This window comes from Etheostoma cragini, chromosome 17 (assembly GCF_013103735.1).
Source record: "Etheostoma cragini isolate CJK2018 chromosome 17, CSU_Ecrag_1.0, whole genome shotgun sequence".
NCBI classification, from domain to species: Eukaryota; Metazoa; Chordata; class Actinopteri; order Perciformes; family Percidae; genus Etheostoma; species Etheostoma cragini.
In genome coordinates, this window is record NC_048423.1 from 11,236,846 (window position 1) to 11,259,158 (window position 22,313).

General features: G+C 39.6%; 2 protein-coding genes and 1 long non-coding RNA gene across 5 annotated transcripts in view; 1 reads left to right on the forward strand and 2 right to left on the reverse strand.

The window, feature by feature from the left end:
• Positions 1 to 511: 511 nt before the first annotated feature.
• pdzd7a (PDZ domain containing 7a) lies at positions 512 to 17,042 on the reverse strand. Of its 2 annotated transcripts, none has more exons than XM_034899186.1 (15): positions 16,305 to 17,042; positions 15,403 to 15,540; positions 15,118 to 15,292; positions 14,479 to 14,655; positions 13,790 to 13,937; positions 12,724 to 12,784; positions 11,311 to 11,832; positions 9,779 to 9,934; positions 9,222 to 9,394; positions 8,228 to 8,319; positions 8,022 to 8,113; positions 7,781 to 7,849; positions 5,657 to 6,328; positions 5,216 to 5,316; positions 512 to 2,164 (listed from the first exon to the last, which is right to left on the reverse strand). In XM_034899186.1, exons 1-15 carry the CDS (start codon positions 16,495 to 16,497, stop codon positions 1,988 to 1,990), a joined length of 2,946 nt encoding a protein of 981 aa, XP_034755077.1. In that variant the 5' UTR covers positions 16,498 to 17,042; the 3' UTR covers positions 512 to 1,987. The 2 variants fall into 2 exon arrangements, with proteins under 2 accessions (XP_034755077.1, XP_034755078.1); XM_034899187.1 differs by having other exon boundaries at positions 15,118 to 15,287; positions 16,305 to 16,452.
• A 995-nt stretch (positions 17,043 to 18,037) lies between these two features.
• The window catches only part of LOC117960908, an 11,343-nt gene continuing 7,067 nt past the window's right edge, over positions 18,038 to 22,313 (reverse strand). Inside the window, exons 2-3 of the long non-coding RNA XR_004660261.1 lie at positions 22,152 to 22,158; positions 18,038 to 18,048 (exon numbers count right to left, since the gene is read on the reverse strand). This is a non-coding gene — a long non-coding RNA (uncharacterized LOC117960908). The remainder of the gene's footprint in view (positions 18,049 to 22,151; positions 22,159 to 22,313) is intronic.
• sfxn3 (sideroflexin 3) overlaps positions 19,442 to 22,313 on the forward strand; it is a 6,565-nt gene continuing 3,693 nt past the window's right edge. The window contains exons 1-3 of one of the 2 annotated variants that reach the window (XM_034899192.1): positions 19,442 to 19,563; positions 20,987 to 21,160; positions 21,399 to 21,569. In XM_034899192.1, the coding sequence (XP_034755083.1) occupies positions 19,484 to 19,563; positions 20,987 to 21,160; positions 21,399 to 21,569 (425 nt within the window). In that variant the 5' untranslated portion in view covers positions 19,442 to 19,483. The remainder of the gene's footprint in view (positions 19,564 to 20,986; positions 21,161 to 21,398; positions 21,570 to 22,313) is intronic. The other variant, XM_034899193.1, reaches the window with a different exon arrangement.

Genomic DNA, 22,313 nt, shown 5'->3' on the forward strand with positions numbered 1-22,313 from the left:
GTGTATATGTATATATGTATATGTATATGTACACCTATCTCAAATGATGGATCAGTTATAAATGGAGGCAGCAGCATAGAGTGCACCTAATATGCAATGCATGAAAATATGTTTACATTATATAATCTGTGTGACACAAACAGCTTTGCAGCTTCTAAAACAATCGGGAGCTTTTGTTTTAGGCCCAATTTTGTCTCCATTTTGATTGATCTGTCATTTGATTTTCAGTATCATAATATCGAACCAATTTACGTCTTCATCGTTTGGTTTCGTGCACGTTGTTAGTTTATAAAAGCATGACCCCAAGAAGGGTCATTTTGGAGTGACTTCTTCATTAAAATAAGGTCTGAGCTGATGCAAACGAAGAAAGTGTTGTTTCCTATACTTGGTTTTTCAGTTCAACCCTCACTAGTAGTCATACACCACTACAGATTCAGCACAGGTACAGATTAACAACAAACACAGGTGATGCTAACCAAACTGACTGAAGTGTGCATCTCAGACTTTGTTCTTCCCTTCCACTTCAGTTGTCTTCATTGTTGCATAAACATTTCTGTAAATATGTAAAACACTTAATAGTATAACAGAGTGACATTGTCTTTTATTTAGACAGAATATATATTTCCAATGTAGCCACTGTGACTAGACCAAAGCAACGTAACACATTCTCTTTTTCGTGGCATTTTTCTCAACTTTTTGTGCACATTTGTTTTTGTTTACTTACGTTGTGTCTTTAATAATTGATAATGTAGTTGTCATGTATATTTTTGTGTACATTTCTTGTACAAATTACTGTTTTTAATTAAAGAACAAGTTGTCACACCTTAAAATTGCTGATGATGTATGTGCTCTTTTACCTGAAAGACATCAAGTGTGAGTAAAGTATACTGAATGAGCATTTTTTTAAGTTAAGTCAAATACCTGAAGCACTTCATAATAACTCAAAGGCATAGACATGCTCAATTTCATCTTTAAATTTAATAGCATGTCTGAATTGAAACCTTTCCCCTTGAGCTTTTCTAGCACTTATTTTGTAATATTTATCAATGTTTTCCCCCACTGGCCATCTGCAGAAGAAGTAAGGCACTATGCACACCATATTCCAGTTACTTTGCTGCCCATATCTCCTCTAGTCTACTTTGATTTAAACTCTGTCACTGGCCTTCATGTTCTGCATTTCTCATTGACATGTTTTTCCAACTCCTCCACATGTCTGCATAAGCTCAGTCCACAGCGTGGTGTAATTAAGCCTCTAAAGTGGCGGATTGCTCCAGAGCACAAGCTCTTCTGCCAGAAAAATACAGCACAAAAATACTGAGCAGCAATTTGTAATAATCCCCCCAGACATCCACTAAACCCAAACTATCAGTTTTGACATAATACATGGGTTTAATCTGGGTATAAATCTATAACTCTCATAACTCAGGCTTGGGTAATCTCCCTCTGGCAGGCCTGTGGGGCTGCAGGACCGAGATGCTCCAACTGAAAAAAGTGCAGACCACGGGCTCCACAATCAGACAGTGCTCAGAGGTCACGGCAAGGATGCCACATGTCAATCAGTGGCACAATTTCAACCAAGGAGGAGTTCATTAACCATGTGATCTTATCACAAAACACTTTTTTTTTTGTCCAGTTAATGTGCAATGTATGCATTTAGTAAAATGTTTGCTAAAAACACTAAGAATGTTATCAAAGTTGTACTTAATTTCATTGTAGCAAAAGGGATCTATAACCATCTTTATCCTGATAAATAACCTACTGCGTCAGTCTTAAAAACCTGCTTCAACATGCATTCTCTTTGACATATAACTCTTCCTCTCCTAGGACAATTTCTTCTGTGCATCCATTTCTCTCCACTAGGACTGGAGATCTATCTGTCCCAAATGTCCTCTTCAGGAGTGAATCCTGTAGTTTTTTCACTCCCACAGGAATTACAGGTTTTTGTGTCCTTGCCCAAACTGCAGTACGACTGTGAGGCACACAAAGGTTAGTCTGCTGGTCTCCTGGGGCTTGTAGGGGTGTTAGGGAACGTGGGCACCTTGACCACAAAAACCATTGGTTCTTTGGCCTTGTTGCTGAACACCCGGCGAATAACATCCACCGCGTGCTGATGAGATACTCCCTGCAGACTCTCGCCGTCCACGGACAACAGCTCATACCCTGCCTACAAATGCAAACACAGAGTTAAAGGTTTAACATGCAAAACGCTGTGTAAATGAAGAATAAGATTATAAATATCTTATTTTTAATAAGATTAGTATTCATATTTCAAGATTACATGCATCTTTGTATGTTTTCCTCCCCCTCTGTATCTCTTTTTTCTGTAGCAATCCGTCCCATATGGACAGTTTCCATAAATCTGCAGTGATTGTGTCCCTTGGTGGGAACCTGATTTATGCCAGAGAGAATTGGGGCTCTCCTGTTAGTTTAATATATTCACACTGAAGGCCGTCACTAGTGCAAATACAGTTTCCACTTCAGCACAAGGTTGTCAAAAAAGAACATACACTGAGACAAACACGTACACACACAAGGGACCATTTTCTCGCTGTTTCCTGCAGGATGTGAGCAGAGGAGAGAAACTTCCTCTGATGTCATCAACATTTGACGAGGATGCACCTGTCTCATGTGGTCAACCTCAGTAAAGGTTGGCAAAACATAGCACAGAAACACGCAAGGCTGATGGCCATTGTTGTATTGTCTTTTTCCCTTTTCCTTTCCAGTGATTAGACAAAAAGAGATTTGTTTTCTCTTCATTCTGTACTTCTGCATTTGATCTATCAAGGGTCAAACATATTTGTATCAGAGGAGGTTCAACATGTGCTTCCCTGTGTTTGTCCAGACAGTTTTTCTAAAAGCTCATCAGATAGTCTACTGCACACCAATAACCTGATAGGATCCAGTATCAAACGGTTTAGATCCATTTGATACCAAGAGGAGATTAAAAGTGTTTTTTTTTCATTTTTGAAAAGTAATTCATTTGAATTAAATAGATCGCAACCTAATCTGCCCCATCCTCTTTACGGCCATTTCTGGATCGCATTTATGAGGTTTCCTCTTTTCTAGCCAATGGACGTCACAAACCAAAAATAACACACAGACTGTCAAAATTACTAAAGCTTGCGTGGAAGGATCAATGAATAGTTCATAATGTGGTTTACCAGGCCTTTACAAATGCACTCAACTATATTATTTAGCTAAGAAGAGGAGAAATACTGTCTCTCTATGTTATTTGTTGTAAGATAAATTTCTATAGTAATATATAAAATAGAACTTTATTAATCCCGAAAGAAAGTATTGTGCTAGAGATTGCTCAGAATTACAACCACATAAAAATAAAAGCTGTAGAGAGTAGAACATTTGCTAAATGCAAGTTCCAATAAAAACAAACAAAAATAAAATTTGATTTAAAAAAAATTATATTGCAGGTAAACCAACCCTTTCCACAAAAATCAGGTCCATTCAGTTGCTACATGTTGCAATATTTACTACGTCCTCTTACACAGTCAGTTAAATGCAGAAATGACACATGTCCAGATTTCCACTGACAAAAGACAGGTGGGAGAGTCTAATGAACAGGAAAGTATGTGTGCACACTGCCGCACAGATACACACACATACACACACATATACAACAACATTCTTCCCTGCTTGGATGTTATCTTGTGGGTCTAAGGAGACAGGATGCATGTTAACACAGAGCTGCCCTGGTTTCACTTCCTTCTGCAGAGCAGGGGGTGATAGCACTGAGCCAGGGAGCTAATATTGGTGAGTTGATATGTCCAGTTGTGAGGTGTGATGTGAAGACAACAGATAGCAGTAGGGTGCTGTAAAGTATTCATATACTGCCATATGTGTCTGCCAAGCACCTACAACTTCTCTGATTTTGCTAGCAGCAGAATCTTGGTTTGTCAGTCATCCACCACTTTAGTCCAGCCTAAAATATCTCTCCAATTATTGGATGGATTCCCATGATATTTGTTCATGGTTCCCAGAGAATGAATGCTCCTAACTTTGATCATCCTCAAACCTTTTCTCTTGCGTCACTGGCAGGTCAAACTTTTCAGTTATCCTGTGTAATGTCTAAACATTTACCAAATGGATTAGCATGAAATTTGGCTTGGTCATTTATGAGGATGAATCATACTGACTTTGGTGATTTCTTGACTTTTTCTCTAGGTTTTTCCATGATGGTGACATTCATGGTTTTTAGTGAAATGACTCAATAACTATTGAATAGAAAGTCATGAATTTCCACAAAAAAATTCCTGTTCCCCTAAATGGACTGTAATACCTGTGGTGATGAAGTTAGCATTCAGCTCAAAGTACCACTGTGTCTAAGTACGGCCTCACGGACCGATTGCTTGGCTGAGTCTTGTTCCAATCTGTCTCTCTTTGCCAAGTTCTGGTTTTCACAAACCCCAATATCCTGCTTTATTCTCCATCTTTGCCATTCCCGTGACTTTGTTTCTCTGGTACTTGTGTTATGCTTTCTCTCAATTTTTCTCTTCTCTTTCTTTATGTTTTTCTTTTTCCAAGATTGGGTGCCCTGCATGGGTCTGTGTATTGTGTGCTTTGAGCAGAGGCATGTGTGTGACTACAGGGACTGTAAAAGGAAAGTTTTTTGAATATGATAAAAGAGCAGACACTGGTTCCTTGGTCCCCTATGTTTGACACTCTAATCAGGTATTAGACATGGGTATTTATAGCTAGCTGTTTCACTTGTGTTGTGGGAACGCTGTATCTTTTACTCAGGTCTAGAATTAGCCTGTGGTAAACTGCAATGAATTAGTGTGTATCATGTGTGTTTAAGTGAACCAGGCCAAGATCACAGACAACTGTTAAGTTACTGTGCAGACAATATATTACCTCTACATTAGCAGACCAGCACTTGTGTACTTCATCAATAATGTAGGCGATGGGCTACTCGAGATTGATTACATAGACGTGCTTACATATACCAACAACTCATAACCACACACAGGTACTTACAATACAGTCCAACCAGGATCAGGGAGTTGTGGGGAAACTAATGTACATTGTCTACATTGATTGTGAAAAGATGTAATTATATTGTAGTGTGTTAACCACCCATGGTCAAGGCTAAGACTCGTAATCATCATTTTTAATTTATTTCAGCCCTCTGCCTTTCAATTGACACCCATTTTTTTTTATATCATAGGTGTTTCTTCCTGTCTCTGCCATAACGGCTCACCTTCAGAGCTTCATTCGTAGATGCGGCTCCTCCTGGGAAGATTTTCTCAATCTTTATCATGGGCTGGACTCTAGACTCTATACCACCAGAGATACTAATACCTGTAAATACAGGAAAATAATAAATTATTAGGGATTGCTTGACAGTATTGTATTTTAACTAGTCTAATAGTGTATACACTATTTGGTCTTTTCAGTTATCATTAAAGCAGTCAACTCCTGCTTTCAGTTTAGTAGTAAGTGATATCCTGACCTCTACTGGTGATGTAATGGATATGGGAGGATGAATACATTGAAATGGACCGTTTTATAAAAGTAATTTGGCAGTTGCAGGCATATTAAAAAAACTTGTTAACAGATTAAGAATAATAACAATTAAATCAATAAATCAATTAAACTTAAATCAAAGTGACAAATATATGCATTTCTGTGTTGAACTCACCCAATGACTGCTTGGCCTTAGAGATGGTCAAAGTGTTAATTTCATACTCCGTAGGTGGCAAGGTTGCTCTTCTTTTTACGCCGTGACCATTTTGTGAATGTCCATTTAGCAGCGAACTGCTCTCTCTGCCTGTGGATGGACACTTGTCTCTCTCAGGCTCAGTGACATCAGCCAGAGGGGTTCTCCTTTGCAGCTGTGAAGGAACCTGTACGCTGACCTCTGTGTAGCCCTCCTGCCTGCTCATTCTGTCATCTATGCTGTCAGGACTCACCTCCCTCCTCGCTCTCCCGTGGCCGCTCCTCACAGGTGACCTCCCTCGTTCAGGAGCCACATCTCCTCGGTCAGACACTGACAACAAGGAGACATCGTCATACTGCGAGGCTCTGTTCTCTCTTCTGTTTGGGGAGTGATGGGTTTGGCGCCCACGTTGGGTGCTGTGTGATGGTTCTTTAAGGAGGAAGCTGTGGGTGGGTGAGGGGCTCAGTGAGCGAGATCGCAAAGTAGAGGAGGCATAGTTGTCCAGAGGCACATCCAGCAGAGGGGTGAAGGCACGGGATGGAGGCAGATGGCCTGACTGTTGGCTGGACAAACGTAATCTCTCCAACTCATCAATCAATTGACGCTCCCGCAGTGTGTCCTGGACTGCCTGGAGGTGGAACCCACCCCTGTAGTCTTGACAAACATAAAAACAGTAATTTCAGCCCTGTAGAAGTAGATGTTTCTTTCAGAACTTCTGTGGAACTTCTGCATACAAATATAGTGATGTAAAGATCATTCAGAGTAAAAGCAGCCACTCAGCATTAGTTAAAGGTTACTCCACTAATTTAGTATTAAACTCACAATGGACGGCTTAAAAACACACATTCTTTCTTTTGAAAACCATGTTCAAAACCAAGTGCTTACATCACCCACATCACATCACCCTAGAAGCAACTAATGTTGCCTCAAACATTTTCCTTTTAAAACATGTAGTCTTCAGCCTCAGCCAACGCTGAATTTGTGCAGCTTCCTCTTGAGCCACAAAAGGCTTTATTCAAGTTTTTTCACATGTGCAGCAACGTTAGTTACTACCTAAGACTTGTGACATTAAACATCTGAGGATAAAAAAAGCTCAATCTGTGCTACCTTCTCACCGCATCAAACTTTTCTACATTGTTTACATTTCTACAATTTACTTCCTCAATTGGGTAGGTCACTATTAAAAGTAAACAACATTGTAACCTATTAGGGTTACACAACATTACTTGGAATACTGATGCCCCGAACACATCACAACAAGCCTGTTCATTCAAGGATCTTAAGGGTGTCCTTAGAAAGGCAAACAGTGGGTGACGATTTAACATTACACTGTCTGAATGAACAACGATGGATCTGATTTAATTTTAATATTTGCAAATAGAAATGTTACAATTAAATAATAATAATAAAAAGCCTACATTCTAAGGGATGACAGAAAGATAAAAGAACAAATATTCACAATTGTACTGTATTATAGTGAAAACTTTTCAAAATGGATAAAATGACTGTCTAAAAGCTTATTGTGACCACAAACCTTAGGTTTTAGAAAATGAAATGGCTGCAGTCAGTCTAAAGTTAGACTGTATTGATTGTGTCTCAAATGACTCTTGGATGAGAAAAAGGATAGAATCATCTCTGTAGTCATGTCAAAGTGGCCGACCAGACTCGTCTCAGTCTTTTCTGTTGGCCACAGAGATGTAACACAAGCCTCTGCTTCAGCGCAGGCACAGGGAACCTGAGATATTTTGTGCATAGCAATGTGTGTGTGTGTGTGTGTGTGTGTGTGTGTGTGTGTGTGTGTGTGTGTGTTTTAGGAGGTCAAGAAGTGTGTGTGTGTATGTGTGTGTGGAATGCCAGGGGCAGGCTGTGGTGTGTGCCTGCAGGTGTTTCAGTTTGACACTACAGATATGAGATGAGTCAGGTAAGGGAGGAAAAGTAAGAGTGGTTAGGGGAAAGGATAAAAGGCAAGAGTTAAGCCCCTTGTCACTCTTGTGTTGCTCTGGGATCAGAGAAAGGACATCAGTCGGACAAAGAGGAAGTCAGAAGATAGAGGTGCTGTCTATAAAGGGAGAGGGTGAGAGGAAGGAAGAGATACAGTAAATGTACCTGGGATTGGGGTGATGAGGTGACGTCGAGGGGTTCCACTGCGAGGGGAGCGCAGAGCTGGAGAACGCACTAAGAAGAAATAAACCATTAAAAATGTATTGTTTATTTTCCATTAATTCCTCTGGTCTGTGTACCAGCTTTTTGTTACTTCTATATTTCTTTTGTTTCTTTCATGAAAACAGGACATTATGAATGTATGTTGTAATCAGGAAAGTGATGTTAAGTCCATTCCTCTGCTTACCAGAGCGACTCTTGAGAATATCGTACGCCTCCAGCTCAAAAGGCATGACCATGCTGTCAAACCGACCCAACTCCGTAGTAGGTATCAGCATCCTACAAAGGAAATGAGTTTTGTTACATACATGTTAACACATAGATCCAAAGTATCTATACAGAAAAAACAGTATTATACTGTTTGTATTCTTAAATACAGTGTACGTATCTCACCTTATTTCTCTGAGAAGTAGCAGTTTCTCCGGCCTGTCCAAGATGGCCAAAAGGGGACGCACTAAATCCTCAATTACATTGTCTGACAAAAACTGAGGATAAGATTAGATAGGTACACAAATTAGAGGAGAAGAATCAGAAGAGCCAACTAGTGTGGTGGTGTACGAAGCCAGATTTCTCCAGGTTGTTTTCTGAATTTTAAATTTTACACATGCTTTGGCAGGAGTTTTACAAAGTTTGAAAAAATAACCTTGATGATGTCATAACAATGTCATTACAGTTGTCTCGTCTAGTGCTTGAGTCTTGCAACAGTAAGTCTAAGTTGCAAACTGAAGGTGTGAGGTTTGAAAGAAGGAGAAAGGGAGTGTCTAATGAAAGACAATATGAAGGTGCATTTTGGGAAATGTATGATCCACTGTGAGACTAAAAGTCAGAATAAATCTGGCTCTGTTCCATCCAATTCTACCATTTGAAAAAAAAACTGTCCTGTCTCTTGTGAATCCCTCAACTTTATGGAAGTGCAATACCAAATTGCTGGAGTAGCCCTTTAGCTGAAGTTATTCCATTTTCATGATTGGGAGTTGGGTTGTCTTCTGATATGTTGCATGTACTTTAAATATTCACTTTTCCAAGTTTTCTTTGGTGTTTAATTACTGTATTGTGAGTCATACTGTGCTCTGAGTAGACTTGATATCTACTGCAGTGTTGGCAAAGAAGCTGATCCCCTGAAATTGGCCACTAAGTATGAGATGGGCCCAAGAGACACAAGGGGATCAAATGATGGCTGATATTTGATCCTAATCATAAATGACAGGAAAAATCTGTCTTTTGTTACAGCAGCTGCCAGACACAGCTTTGACTAAGGGACACCTTAGGGAACAATACTGCACACTTAAGCCTGCAAGTAATATGGCTGGTTTTCATTCAGTAAGAAGAAAAAACAGGAGAATGCCACTGAGGTGTTAGAGATGGTAATCTTAGATCAGTAACTCACCCGCCGACAGTGTCTCATTACAGCAGCCACCTCATCATAGCTGAGCAGTTTCTTTGCTATGTCCTCAACACGCATCAGGTTCTCTGGTTGGGGCAGCGGGCTGCCATCTTTAACCCCAGCACGGGATTCCCTCGGGGAGGTCAGGAGCTGGAAGGGACTGCCCCGCTCCTTATCTAAGGAATTTAGTGCAAACTAAAATAAACACGATGCAAACAAAAGCATCTGTAGGTGAAATGAGACACTTACACTCATACAAAATAAGATTTGACCTCACAACCGCAGAGATGTCCATGCAAAATATCACAAAGTTTCTCTAGTGAGGCTGCTGCAAAGCTGAATCATCATAGATCTATGTCTGATGTGTCCCACCCTATCTCACCGCCGATGGCCAAAGCTGATGTAAACTAAAGAACTCCCAGGAATGAGCAAATAGTATTATATTAACTGAAGTGAAACAAAATGGAAATTCAGTCAAAACCTTAGGGTATATTTTGCTGTGTGGGATGCAGAATATGTGCCTGGAAAGTACGAAGAATGCTTTGTGACCGTGCCTTCACCTTTGTCTGCATTGTGAGACAATGACTTGGATGGGCTCTTCTCTTTAAGGTCTTTCTTAAAGAACAGATTGACAAAGGTTTTAGATCGCTGCAGGCTGGTTTTACCCTCTCGAGAGTTGTTTTCCTTCTGTTGCCTCTGCTTCTTTTGTCTTTTCTCTAAAGGTAGAAACAAAGGAAGACAAAATAACATTTAAGTCCTTCTAAATCAGCATATGTAGACAAAACAGATACGTGTTCCCAACCAAATGACAGATTTTACCACCTGCTAAATTATATTTAAAAAAAAGTATTTACCTAGACGACTAAATCATAGGAAAATGTTCCATAAGTAGTGTTGAGCCAAAGCAAGAATAGGACATTCTGCATATATATGTATGGTGTTAAAAACTGTGTACGGCTTTATGCTGTTGGCTGATAACAGTAGGTGATACACACTCTCCGCTATGAGTACAGACTGTTCATTTCTCCTCCAGTCAGCTACTCTGTTCACTGCAGTAAATCTGCCACTGGGGAAAGTTACACAGTAATACTGATAAATTGCAGCTACACCAACCTAAACATACCCCTATCTATTGAAGGCACAACAGCAAAGTGCTGCAGCTGACATAACAAATGTCCAATCAGCCCTGAGTTTCACCCCAAGCCCCCGTCAGGACTCAGAGGTATGAATGAGTTGGATAAAATTGAGAAGGAAAGGTTAATAACTCAACAAACCCACCAAGGCCTGGATGAGATATTTCTCCATATGCTTGTTCTCATTCATTTCTCACAGAGGTACAATAAGTGTGAGTAAGGGGCGGTGATTAATCATGGGTCTGCGTAGAACTTTGCGCTCTTGGAAAATTTGTGCCTGGAGCTTAAATCAGCCATGTGGAGCCTGGATGTTCTTGTTTACTTACTGAAGTGATAGGAAGATCAGGTGTCATTAATCTGACGGATTGCCTGCAGATAGATCTCTGGTTGATTTGAGAGTGGATCTCATTACACAGGGAATGCAGGTTCTGCCACAAAAATAAGCTAAAAAATTGAACCTGATTTTGACTGTGATACTCATTGTGCTGTGGCTGAACTGAGATGGAGGATACTACCACTTTAATCAACAACCACATTACAGAGTAGAGCTGGGTGATATGGAAAGAATCAAATGTTCTGATGTTTTTTACCAAAAACAATAATGTCAATTTTGTGGCAATATTGTTGGTGCATTCACAAAATATTAACACAATGACAGTTTTGATAAACAATCACCAATGATGTTAATTCAATTACTAAGTGGGTAAAAGCAAATAATAAAACAGCTAGTTAGTCTGGTATGTTCAAAAAACTACATAGCTTTATTGTAATGCAGCCTAAAACCAGGAAAAGACAACACACAGCCATCCTCTGGAATAAGCTTATATCTGCTGATGTACCAGCCCAACCAAGTTATCAGTCTACCTCTCACACAAAAACCCTTTTTTAATCAATATGACCTTAAAGTCTATGAAGCGACCTAACAATCCTTGCAATCCCAGTGAGCCTGCAAGTCTCACCTGACACCAGGATGTGGCTCTGAGAACGTCTGATTGGCTTCCGGGGTCTGCTCAGGGCCATTAGTGCTGCCATCTTAGGTGAGGGTTTCACTACTTGGTCCCCAGATGACGTCCTTGTCCGTCCCCACCCTCCTTCCCCAGCTCCCACTATCTCCCTCGGCCCTTCCCCTTTCCCACGTATGAGTGTGTCCTTCAACAGCACTGTGGCACCTACAGTCCGGCTGGTTTCTGTGGAAACCACCCTGTCTGGGTACAACCCATTAGTGGATGTGTGGTCCAAGTAGGATGGAGGGTGGTGGTCGGTCTGTATGGCGGTGTCAGCCGTTTGTTCGGCGCTGTGACGAAGTTGGGAGCGGTCCTCTGTGGAGATGGCAACGTCTACCATCCCAGAGCCAAAGATAGGTGGGAAAAGGACCTGGGAGAGACCACTGAGGGAGCTGACAGGGGTGCTGGAGGACAACGAGGAGGCAGAGGAGTTGGAGTCTGAACCCTGGGAGGATGATGTCAGGCCCTTATTGGCCACTGTAGAAAACAAGCCATAATTAGAATGAAGTATGGGGATTAGTGTGTGTTTAAATAGTATTGTGCAAGTATAATACCTTGTGAAACTGTCCAATTGTTATATCTGAGCACAACACACACAGCTGCTAACTAACATAGTGAATAGGATTTGAAAAGGGTGATCAATTTCCTTATTTTACACAGTCTGCTTTGTTTGGATTAAAGTCTGTCTGCCCTCATGTCCTGTTAATACTTTAAACTTTTAAGAGACAGAACATGAACCCAGAGTTGTTCTGTGTCTTTCTTTTCTTTTAATGAAACTCCAAATGACTCAGAATCTTGACACAGATGTCAGGTCATGCTCTGCTCCAAACAACTGAGCTGCCTTTGAGTACACTGAATTTATCCCTGGCCATGTACAGAAGTACTCATATCAAACTAACAAACAAGGAATTTGAGTCCTCTGGAGAAATTAACTGACAGGTTTTTAGAATAAGCAAGGATACGTGTGGCCACTGTTTCATATTTTTCATTAGATTTCCAAGTAGAATCGAATATGTGGCTTTGCAAATGGAAATTAGATTTAAAATCCCCTGGGCGCCCCGATAGCTCAGTTGGTAGAGCAGGTGCCCATAAATAGAGGTTTACTCCTCGATGCAGCGGGCCTGGGTTTGAATCCAACCTGTGGCCGCTTGCTGCATGTCATTCCCCCGCTCTCCCCCCTTGAATGAACAGCTGTCCTGTCAATTAAAGGCCTCAAATGCCCAAAAATTATTATACATATAAATCTGTAATATTGACTTTAATGTAGGATATTCTTTCGCACTACTACTCAAGTCATCGTGTCTTTTTACACTCATCTTCAGCACTATCTTCCTCTTGGAAAATCATATTTTCTAATAGTCAACATACGTCCGTCGAGCCAGCCGTATTCAGCCACCATTTCCTTGTATGCAGGGTATCTCCCAGCTTCCTGTGGGAGAGCACAAACATGGTAATATTTATATTCAGGGAGAATATAAACAACAAAACTTTAAAGTGCAAGTGTCTACAATTTAAAACCTATTCAAAGTAACAGTCTAAGTCTAGTTGAAGTCTAGACTCTGTTTCCTAAACAACTCTAGCTTTAAGCATGAGTTTAATGTTGGACACTACTGCTCTAGGCAATGTTTTTAAGAAATGAGCCATTTTGCATTTGCAAATAGTTTCCGATAGCCTCCCAAATCTATTTTAAGAGACGATCTCACCAATAAACCGCTTAAGGTCAAAGAGAAGACATGCAGATGTAGCAAGGTTACATCTACAATTTTCCACAAACTTTTCGATTAACCCTGGCTCCACTATGTGTGACACATAAACGGGGCTATTACAGGACAGAAGGAAGACATAAAATTCAGCTTTCTGTTGATTATAACCTGATCCCTGAATGCCTTTGAATAATGAACGTTGTGCCTGGCTGTTTTTCACACGTGGAACCTGAGATCAGAGTAGTAAAATGAGCATGCAGTAATGTTAGCGAGCTGAAAGAGTGCTCAAACACACTGCACAACACACATGTGCCCATAGGACACTGCACTAGATATGTGTAGAGGACCAAGGGGAGCACATATCTAAAATCTTCTTTTAGCTCTGTTTTTTTGTCCACCAACTCCAATTTCACAATTTAGCTGCTAAATGCTCCACTACGTTTAAGCTAGTAGCTGAGTTCACTAGATGTCGCTCTCTGTTCAAAGAAAAAGGTTAAAGGAATGCAATTCAGTGAGCTCAGAAAATAAAGACAATGGTTTGCGAAGCTTCATTTGACCATCACTACTGAGGAAAACTACAATGTCAGGTAATAATTCTCTGTCAGCTCATCATCAAAAGCATCCCCTTTCATTTTGCACATAATCATTTAATCCATTAGCAATGGAAAAACTATTCCTTGGCATAGGTTTATTAATTTGACCTCAAGTTTATCTGTAAAATTGTCGCTCACCCTGATGGTCAACATGACATGGGTGTGGCTCTTCAGGACCTCGACTGCATTACTATGGGTGATGTCATCAAAGCTGATCCCGTTAGCTGCAAGGATTTGATCGCCCATTTTGATGCCATGCTGTTCGGCAAGCCCACCCGGGTCCAACCTGCAGGGAAATATGTCAAGGCATGGAAACACACACACATACATGAGATAGAGACATCTACTACATCTGAGCAGTGGGTAAAGGTACTAACTTACAATTGACTTCTTATATCATTAAAATACTTGTTTCATTTTCTATTCTATATTTAATTGTGATATTGGTATATTGATTATTTTGCATTTACTAGATGTATGTGTCTTATCTATATTCATTACAAGCTCATCAAAGCAGTTTCTTAACCACTTGTTGTAATGGCAATGAAGTCAACACAATTCATTCACCACAACCTTCAAATTAAAGCCTGGTTTCTTTGATTTAATGCAAAAAACAGGAAGAAGAAAAAACTGTCAAAAAAAAAAACTGCAGATCATATTATTAATAGATATTTAATTAATTAAACAACAGGGGGGGTGAAGCTGGGCTCCACTGCATGCACACACTGCACCACCCTGAACCATTTTGTTTATCTGATGCTGATGGCCTCTTCAGGTGTAAAAACAACCATGAGCCGAATGTGCTTCAAACCACACTTGGTTCATACTTAGAAACATAAATTCCCAGTCCAAACTCTTTGCCTCCTCTGATGTTGAAGCCCAGACAGTAGTCATCTGATGTGGTGAAGAGATGTACGATCCTGCGGAGAGCACTGTCGGAACTGGCCTCTGACGGTGTGCGACCGCTCTCCTCCACCACCATCCGCCGATGAATCAGATCCACCCTGCACACAAACCCATGCTAAAGATGACATATATGCACGCATGAAAACATTCACATTCACTGCTTTCTCTTTCTCCTCTGCACTCAAGCTCAGTCAGTATCAGTTAATCAAATAGCCATAAAGGTCAGAGCGGTAATCCATCCACTGCTGCCATATGAAACCAAGATATAGTATATCCCTAAAGAAAGATTACCAGTGTGAGCTACAGTCAAGTGACAAGACTTCACAAAACAAGGGCCACGCAAAGGTCATTGGCAATAACAACAAGGTTGTAGTCTGTACTTTACATAATAATAAGCAAAGTACAGTCATAAGATATTGTTACTGTTAGGTAAAGTTGTTTAATTAACCATGTAGAGTACATATTTAATTGTAGATTAGATGTAAAATATCCTTTTTTGCAGCCTTGTTCACATTGGCAGAACTTGTACTGAGCAGCACCTCTGAGCTGTTTGGCCTCACCATGTGGTCTTCTCCTTGGAGTAACGGATGCCGGGGATCTTGCCCACCCGTCTCACCACCATCCTCAGCCTGTTGTTCCCCGTCAGGACCTTCACAGCGCTGCTTATGGTGATGCTCTCCAGGCTGACCCCGTTCACTTCCACCAGCTTGTCGCCCATAGTCAGCCCAGCCTGCGCTGCAGACACAGGTGGAACTCAGCATGATACACTACTGTATATGTCACAGGGAAACAGAAGACCACATGCCCGGGTTTAAACACACTGAAAAATAAGCTTGCCTCCTAACCTGCAGAGCTGTCATCCTCCACCTTGCTGACAAATATGCCGAGTCCATGTTCAGAGCCCCCGCGGACACTGAAACCCAGACGCCCATCTGGACTCTTCTCTACTGTCACTGTGTGAATGTCTTCACTGTCATCCCCTCCTGCAAAACCAAAAAAAAAGACAGACAAAAAAGTTAGGTTTGAAATTTCAAAACTGAATGAAAAACAAATAATTTGCAGAAATTCTTGATACTCAGTTACTTTTTGGTAAAGAGAACAGAAACATCGATATTTCTGCTACTATACATTTTTTTAAACTTCTTGACAACCCTAGAAACACTCATTCAGTGTTCTTCCAAATATTGTGACATTTTCCAACCATGAGTCACTGAGATATTCATGTGCACCTGTGTAGTATCTACTACGGCTGCATCTGACGATTGTTTCCATTATTGATTAATCTGTCAGTTAATTTCTTAATTCAATGATGAATTGTTTCGTCGATAAAATGTCAGAAAATAGTGAAGAATGTTTAGCGCAAGTTCCCAGAGTCGGAAGTGAAGTACTCAAATTGCTTGTATGGTCTGATCACAAAACTCAAAGCTTTTCAGTTCAGCATCATAGAAAAATAAGAAAACAAGCAAATATTTACACATCTCTGATTTTCATTTCCTGCTTGAAAAAAATTAGATGGACAATTTGATTGTTGAAACAATTCATTGACCAATTATTTCCTTTTCTAGTATCTACAGGTCCTTACATTATTGATATTATGTTGGCTTGCTCTAAACTCTAATCTTAAGATTATGATATTATCATATTATATATTATATATCTACTATATTAAGAATAAGAGTCCTGAGTGCGCCTCAGCAGCCAGTGGCAATGTGTGTGTTGCCATGGTAACAGAGGATTTTGAACTCACCATCAACAGGTGAGTTAATGAGAATGACCCTGCCCATGGGTGAGGAGGACCTATGTCTGTGGCGGTGCTGTTTCTTTAGCATGTAGCGCGTGGTTCTGTGGGAACCCCCGGTTTGGCCTCCATGGTTGAAGTGGGGGTTCCCCCCTCCATTTGTCATCTCCCTCCAGCCAGAGGGATTAGAGGAGCGAGCCATGCTATGTATCTGGCAATACTTTCCTTAGTCATCCAGACAGGAGGCTATCTGGTGTCTGCTGTCAGGATGGAAGAGATGCAGCCTGGGATTTAGGGAACGAAGGAAGGGGACATATGTTGTGGGGAACTTTTTTGCACTTGTTGGTTTGAAAGTAGATGATGAAATACTGGAGCAGGCAACTTATAAAAATGTAGGTAACGTCCCTGATCTTCATTAATACCAGTTTCATTCCATAAATAAAACTTAATAAATAAAGCCAAGATTCAAAATAGAAAATGTCACAACTGCAATAACAAACATTCCTTTAAAAATGATGGCAAAAAATAGTGATCCATGATCGAACTGTGGACTTTTCTTTGCAGGTTAAAGAAGTTGTTGTAATCCACCAGTTTCCATTGCAGCCTGTGAATCCATCTCCATAGAGCCCATGGTACCTTGGTCTCCCTGCTTCAGGCCTGTCTGCAGAGAAGTCAGCGGTGCATGGTGATCCCCTCGGGTCATGTTTAATTAAATGGATACCTGTTGTGAGGAACATATGCTGTGTTGAGTAATGTGGGCTCAGAAGTTCCAGATGGGATAATAAAGGCATATGACACAGTAATGACCTATAGCCTGGAATCTTAAATATAACTTAAAAAAAATAAAAAGCAACACCGCTTTTTAAATTGTGTCAACAGAAGTAACGTTGAACTTTTAGACTACTTCGTGTGTTTTTCTCTATCAATCAGCACCATGGACAGCGAGTAAGAGATAGCACAGCCTATAAATAAGTTCCATAGTTTTGGCCGCTGATAATCATCTATAACTAACTAACGAAACTTACGTAGCCTTCTACTAATTGTTGACATTGTTCCGACCCATGTCGGCAAAGTTCAACGCGTCTTGTTTGGATCTTAACTTCTTCCTGTTGATTTCTTTCAAGCACGAGTAGCACAAAACGCATGTGGAACAATTGTAGTATCGTAAGCGTTCAAACTAAAGTGAACAGAAAAGTATGAGAGCGTTGGCCTACCTGCTGTGTGTTCACGTTGTGTCTGGTGAGCTCGACAGACTCTCACTGCTCCGCCTCGCTGACGTATCATCGGACACCTCCGGAGTATTAGTGCCAGCTCAGTCGTTCTCCAGGTGACATTTATTGTCTTATGGGTTATAAGCCTTTTACATAAGCCTCTGCAGCTGTGCTGCTATTAGCGCTGGACTAGTTTCTAATTATGCACATTAATTGGACTTATATTAAAGTAATACTGCCTGAAGTCTATGTCAATTTGTCCTCAGGTTATTATGTGTTAAGTAGTCCATATTTTACAGTAAAACTGCAGAAAGGTGTATGTGGAGAAAGTAACCTGTAAGGTGGGTAAACAGCCCCACCCAGCGGTCAGATAGGCTATATTGTCATATCACAACTTTGATGCATGTCCATAGTGCTTAGCCCAATCTATGTGGATCTGTCAGAATCTTCAGGTAATTGATCAGCCATATTAATACAAGTCAATACATATGTATTAAACAGTAAACCTTGACCTTGAAAATATGTATAGTGTATTAGCATTGCTTCGTTATTTTATTTGTTGGTGTTGTTGAGAAGTGTAAATATTGTAAAATATTCTTAATCATATATGACCTAAGTTCTCCAAAATGATTAAAGTTGACATTTATCTAATTTTTTAATTGAGTCAGCTTGTCAACCAGGAATGATAAGGGTTGTTTTAATTAGACATAATTATTATTATGTTATACTACTTTATAAAAAAAGGAAATGCAGAACAATAAACCATAAAATGTAAAAAATAGAAGCGGAAAATTAAAATGATAAACACGAATATATATTCACAATAGTAGTTTTTAAAATAGATACTATAAATACAATTAAAGTTAAAATTACAGATTTGTGTAATGCTACAGACACTTCAGATGTCGTTTTTATTGGTTACTTCTTTCCAAGACTTATATCATGAATGAAAACCTATAAGAAAAACCAAAACACTTAGGCCTACTTCATTGCACATTTTTACTGCGAACTACATACACGACATAACTTAATTAATAACGTATATTAGAATGGCAGGATTACAATCAAAGTGGCTTTTGTGTGTGAAATGACACAATTTGTGTGTGAAGTGACACAATTATTCAAGGGTTTTGTCGTAGGCTGTTTAAGACATGTAGCCTATATGACTTTTTTTTTTTGACCAATTGACAACTTTTCAAAATTCTCAAGTAAACATCCGTGGGCCTGCCAGCTGTTTCTTAACCAATCAGGTGTTGTTTACCTCCTACGCCCAGTGGTTTCCAACAACCCACGCATGTCCTCCATGAAAAACACCGCCCCCAGTAGTTCCCTCACGATGCTGCTTTCACATGTCTCTACGAAGTTCGGATTTCGGGAATCCAATCTTCTGTGGGATTGAGTTAACCGTATTTGATCGATTTTTCTCAAATTTGGTAAAAACAAACATTATGCTGCAACCAAGTGGAGAAAATGAGATAAGATAATCCTTCATTGATTTTCAGAGGGGAAATTCGGATGTTGCAACATCAGAAGGACAAAAATAGTACAAGTAAATACAGAAGGTAAAAGACAAGCAGTATTGGAACTTAAACAAGAATAATAGTTAAAGTAGAATCCATACAAGAGCAATTAAAGACCAAATTACTATGACAATGCAGTGGTGTGATTAATAGCAGCAGAGTCAGCAATTCTAGTGTATGTAAACACACTAATATATAAGCTATGATACGTTTAAGTTATGATACGCAATGTTGTCTGAAAAAATGTCTGTATTAATATTGAAGTGTGATAGCATTATATACATATAACTTAACAAAAACAGTATACAGCATTAACGTAATATAGTATAGTATAATATCATATGAGATATAGTACTGTGTAAGGTTAAATGTAGTTGAGTTGTTTTTGGGTATAGCCTACTTTTCCTATTTACCACCCAGTCATTTGCGGTAAAGCTGTGTTTTACGATACTTCTAAATGTCAAGAAGGCAGCACAGGTCCACCCGGTTGTGCTGTGATATTGAGAGAGGTCATACATCTTCGACAAAACAAACCAGGTACGTTTCAGTGCTGACTGAATTTACGTCTTTGATGAATTTAAATCACACTACGACTAAGTCAATGTTTACTTCGCCTAGATGAGTGGCCTTGCAACGCTAACTAAAGTGTTAGCATATTAGTTAGCTTGTAACATAGCTGGCTGGTTGACGTTAGTTTTCCAAGAGAGCACCGAAGTGGTTAGTTTTGAAAGCGTTGACAAGCCGTTAATTGTCCGTATAACCTAGCTAACATTTGGTTTTGTGGGAATTTAATTGGGTTTTAATGTCCTGCCCATGTATTTCTGTATTCCAGTCTGCGCGTGTGAGCCCATGGTATTATCAGCTAGCGTGCTACCTAGCTAGTTTGTTAGCCGCCGGTTTGCTGCTGACGCCGGGCAGCGTGTCGTGACTTCCCCAATCCCATCTCTCACTGTGTGCGTCACGCTGTGTCTTTGATCAGCTAGCTAACTAATCTAAGTGTGACACTCTTGCGTGTGTTCAGCCAAGTATTCAACGTGTGTGTATTTGAATCCACCACACAAGTTGTTATCTCGCGCTACAGTTATTTACTTTATCAATTTGCAGTTTGTAGATGTTTTTGAGGGGGTTACGGCCTGAGAAGTGAGCACTGTAGGACTTCTGCGTAAATAAGCGCTCACACACACACACACACACACACACACACACACACACACACACACACACTCTCAAGCATTATTGTAGTAGTCTGACAAAAAGCTATTGCAAGAAGTCACCGTGAGCTTTGTGAAAATGTGATGGACGTTTTCACAATTTGCTGACATTTTACGAGACAAATCCATTAATTAGGGGAATAATCGACAGATAAATCGATAATGAAAAATCATTGGGAGTTGTTGACTAAATGGTGTTTTTTTTCAGTATAGTTACTTTCTCTTGTACTCGCAGTCACAACTGATACAAGACTTTTGAGATTAGACTCAACCTGGTACATGCTTTCAAAGATGCTAAAATCTGACAAGGTGGAGGGGCTACATGCCTACATCCCAGTGTAGCTCTACTGTAGCAGAGCTATTAATAGAGTAGAGGTCGAGGTTTATATGCATTATAATAATGATAATTTCACCTGTACAGCTTAACATTTTAGACAATATCTGTTTAGACAACATTCAACAAAGATCCTTGGCTTTTAAAAAACGTTTTGTAGAGAAGCATGCATTGTATTTATTAAAGTATTGTTATGGTATGATTACTCAAACAATGCCCTGCCTGTGAATTAGATAACTGGACCTCATCATTTGTCAATCCATCTAATATGAAATTCATTCAAAAGTTAAATCGGTGTCTCGTCAGTTTTTCCTCTGAAATACTCTCAAAATGGTACACTTGTGTTTACATGTGAATCCAGTATAGATTTGTGACATAGTATGCATATTAATGATTATATCTGCTATTCATTAAAGAAAGCCAGGATGTCTGAAGAGCTGTCTCTCAACATAAACATCAAAGAGCCAAGATGGGACCAAGGAACATTTATGGGGCGTGCCAAGCATTTCTTCATGGTCACAGATCCCAGGAATGTCCTGCTGTCCTCTGAGACTCTGGAGGACGCCAGAGTGACCATGGAGAACTACAGGTAGAGGTTCATGAAATAAGAAGTTGGAGTAGGAGTATGCTAAATAATTAGGTTAGGGAGGTTGTTGTGGGGGTGTGAGACATAAATAAAAATGAGAATTGACGTGACCAAGTAATGATGTGGCTGAAGAAGTGTTATTTTTTTAATGGGGGAGCATCAATCTAAAAATCACGTACTATATTTTTGCATACTGTATGAGTAAAAAGGCATATGTGTTCCACTGTTTTAACTTCTTCAGAGCCGGGGTTGTGAAGCCTGGCCTGACGGAGGATGAGCTCTGGAGAGCCAAGTACATTTATGACTCCGCCTTTCACCCCGACACAGGGGAGAAGATGTTTGTGATTGGCCGGATGTCCGCTCAGGTGCCAATGAACATGTCCATCACAGGCAGCATGCTCACCTTCTACAGGTACATCAGAGGTTTCAATACATAATTTAATAATAATAATTTAAACACCAAACTGAAAATGGCTTCGTCAGAATGAAAAGGAGAAAAAATATAAAAAAGTAAAATATAATTAATAAATATGATACTTTCATGTGATTAAAATGCAACCTTAATATGGCATACAGCACTGCATGAAAATAGAGATTTTAATCCCTGCACAGTGAAAATCCTCTTAAAAAATGAAAAAAATCACTCACTACGGAAGACTGATAAATCATTGGGCAGCTGAATGGACAGTGAAGTCATGTGATAACGTTGCGCTATAACAACAAACAGATTAACAACAAAAAGTAATAAATAAAACAGTTTTAGATATTTATCAAGGGAAAATTAGCTGTTCAAAGATTTTAAAGTCTTTGATACCAAATAAGAAATTATTTGGTCTCATTTAGACTAACACAGGGAGAATTATTATGAAATAAAACAGTCACTGGGGGGAAAAAATCGTAATGTGAAACAAAAGCTTCTCAAAATAAAATGTAAATTTGCAAACAAGGCTTTTGAAAATGGACATTTTTTTTAATAACTGCTAAAAGTAAATACATTTTTTCTGTAATTGCAGTAAAAACACTATCCGCAATAAAACAAATACAAACTGGATGAAATAAAATGTTATGATATTGATATTCTAAACATTTATTTAATGGAAATGGCGTGTCATGGCTATATTCTATATGTTGTTCCATATATATATATATATATATA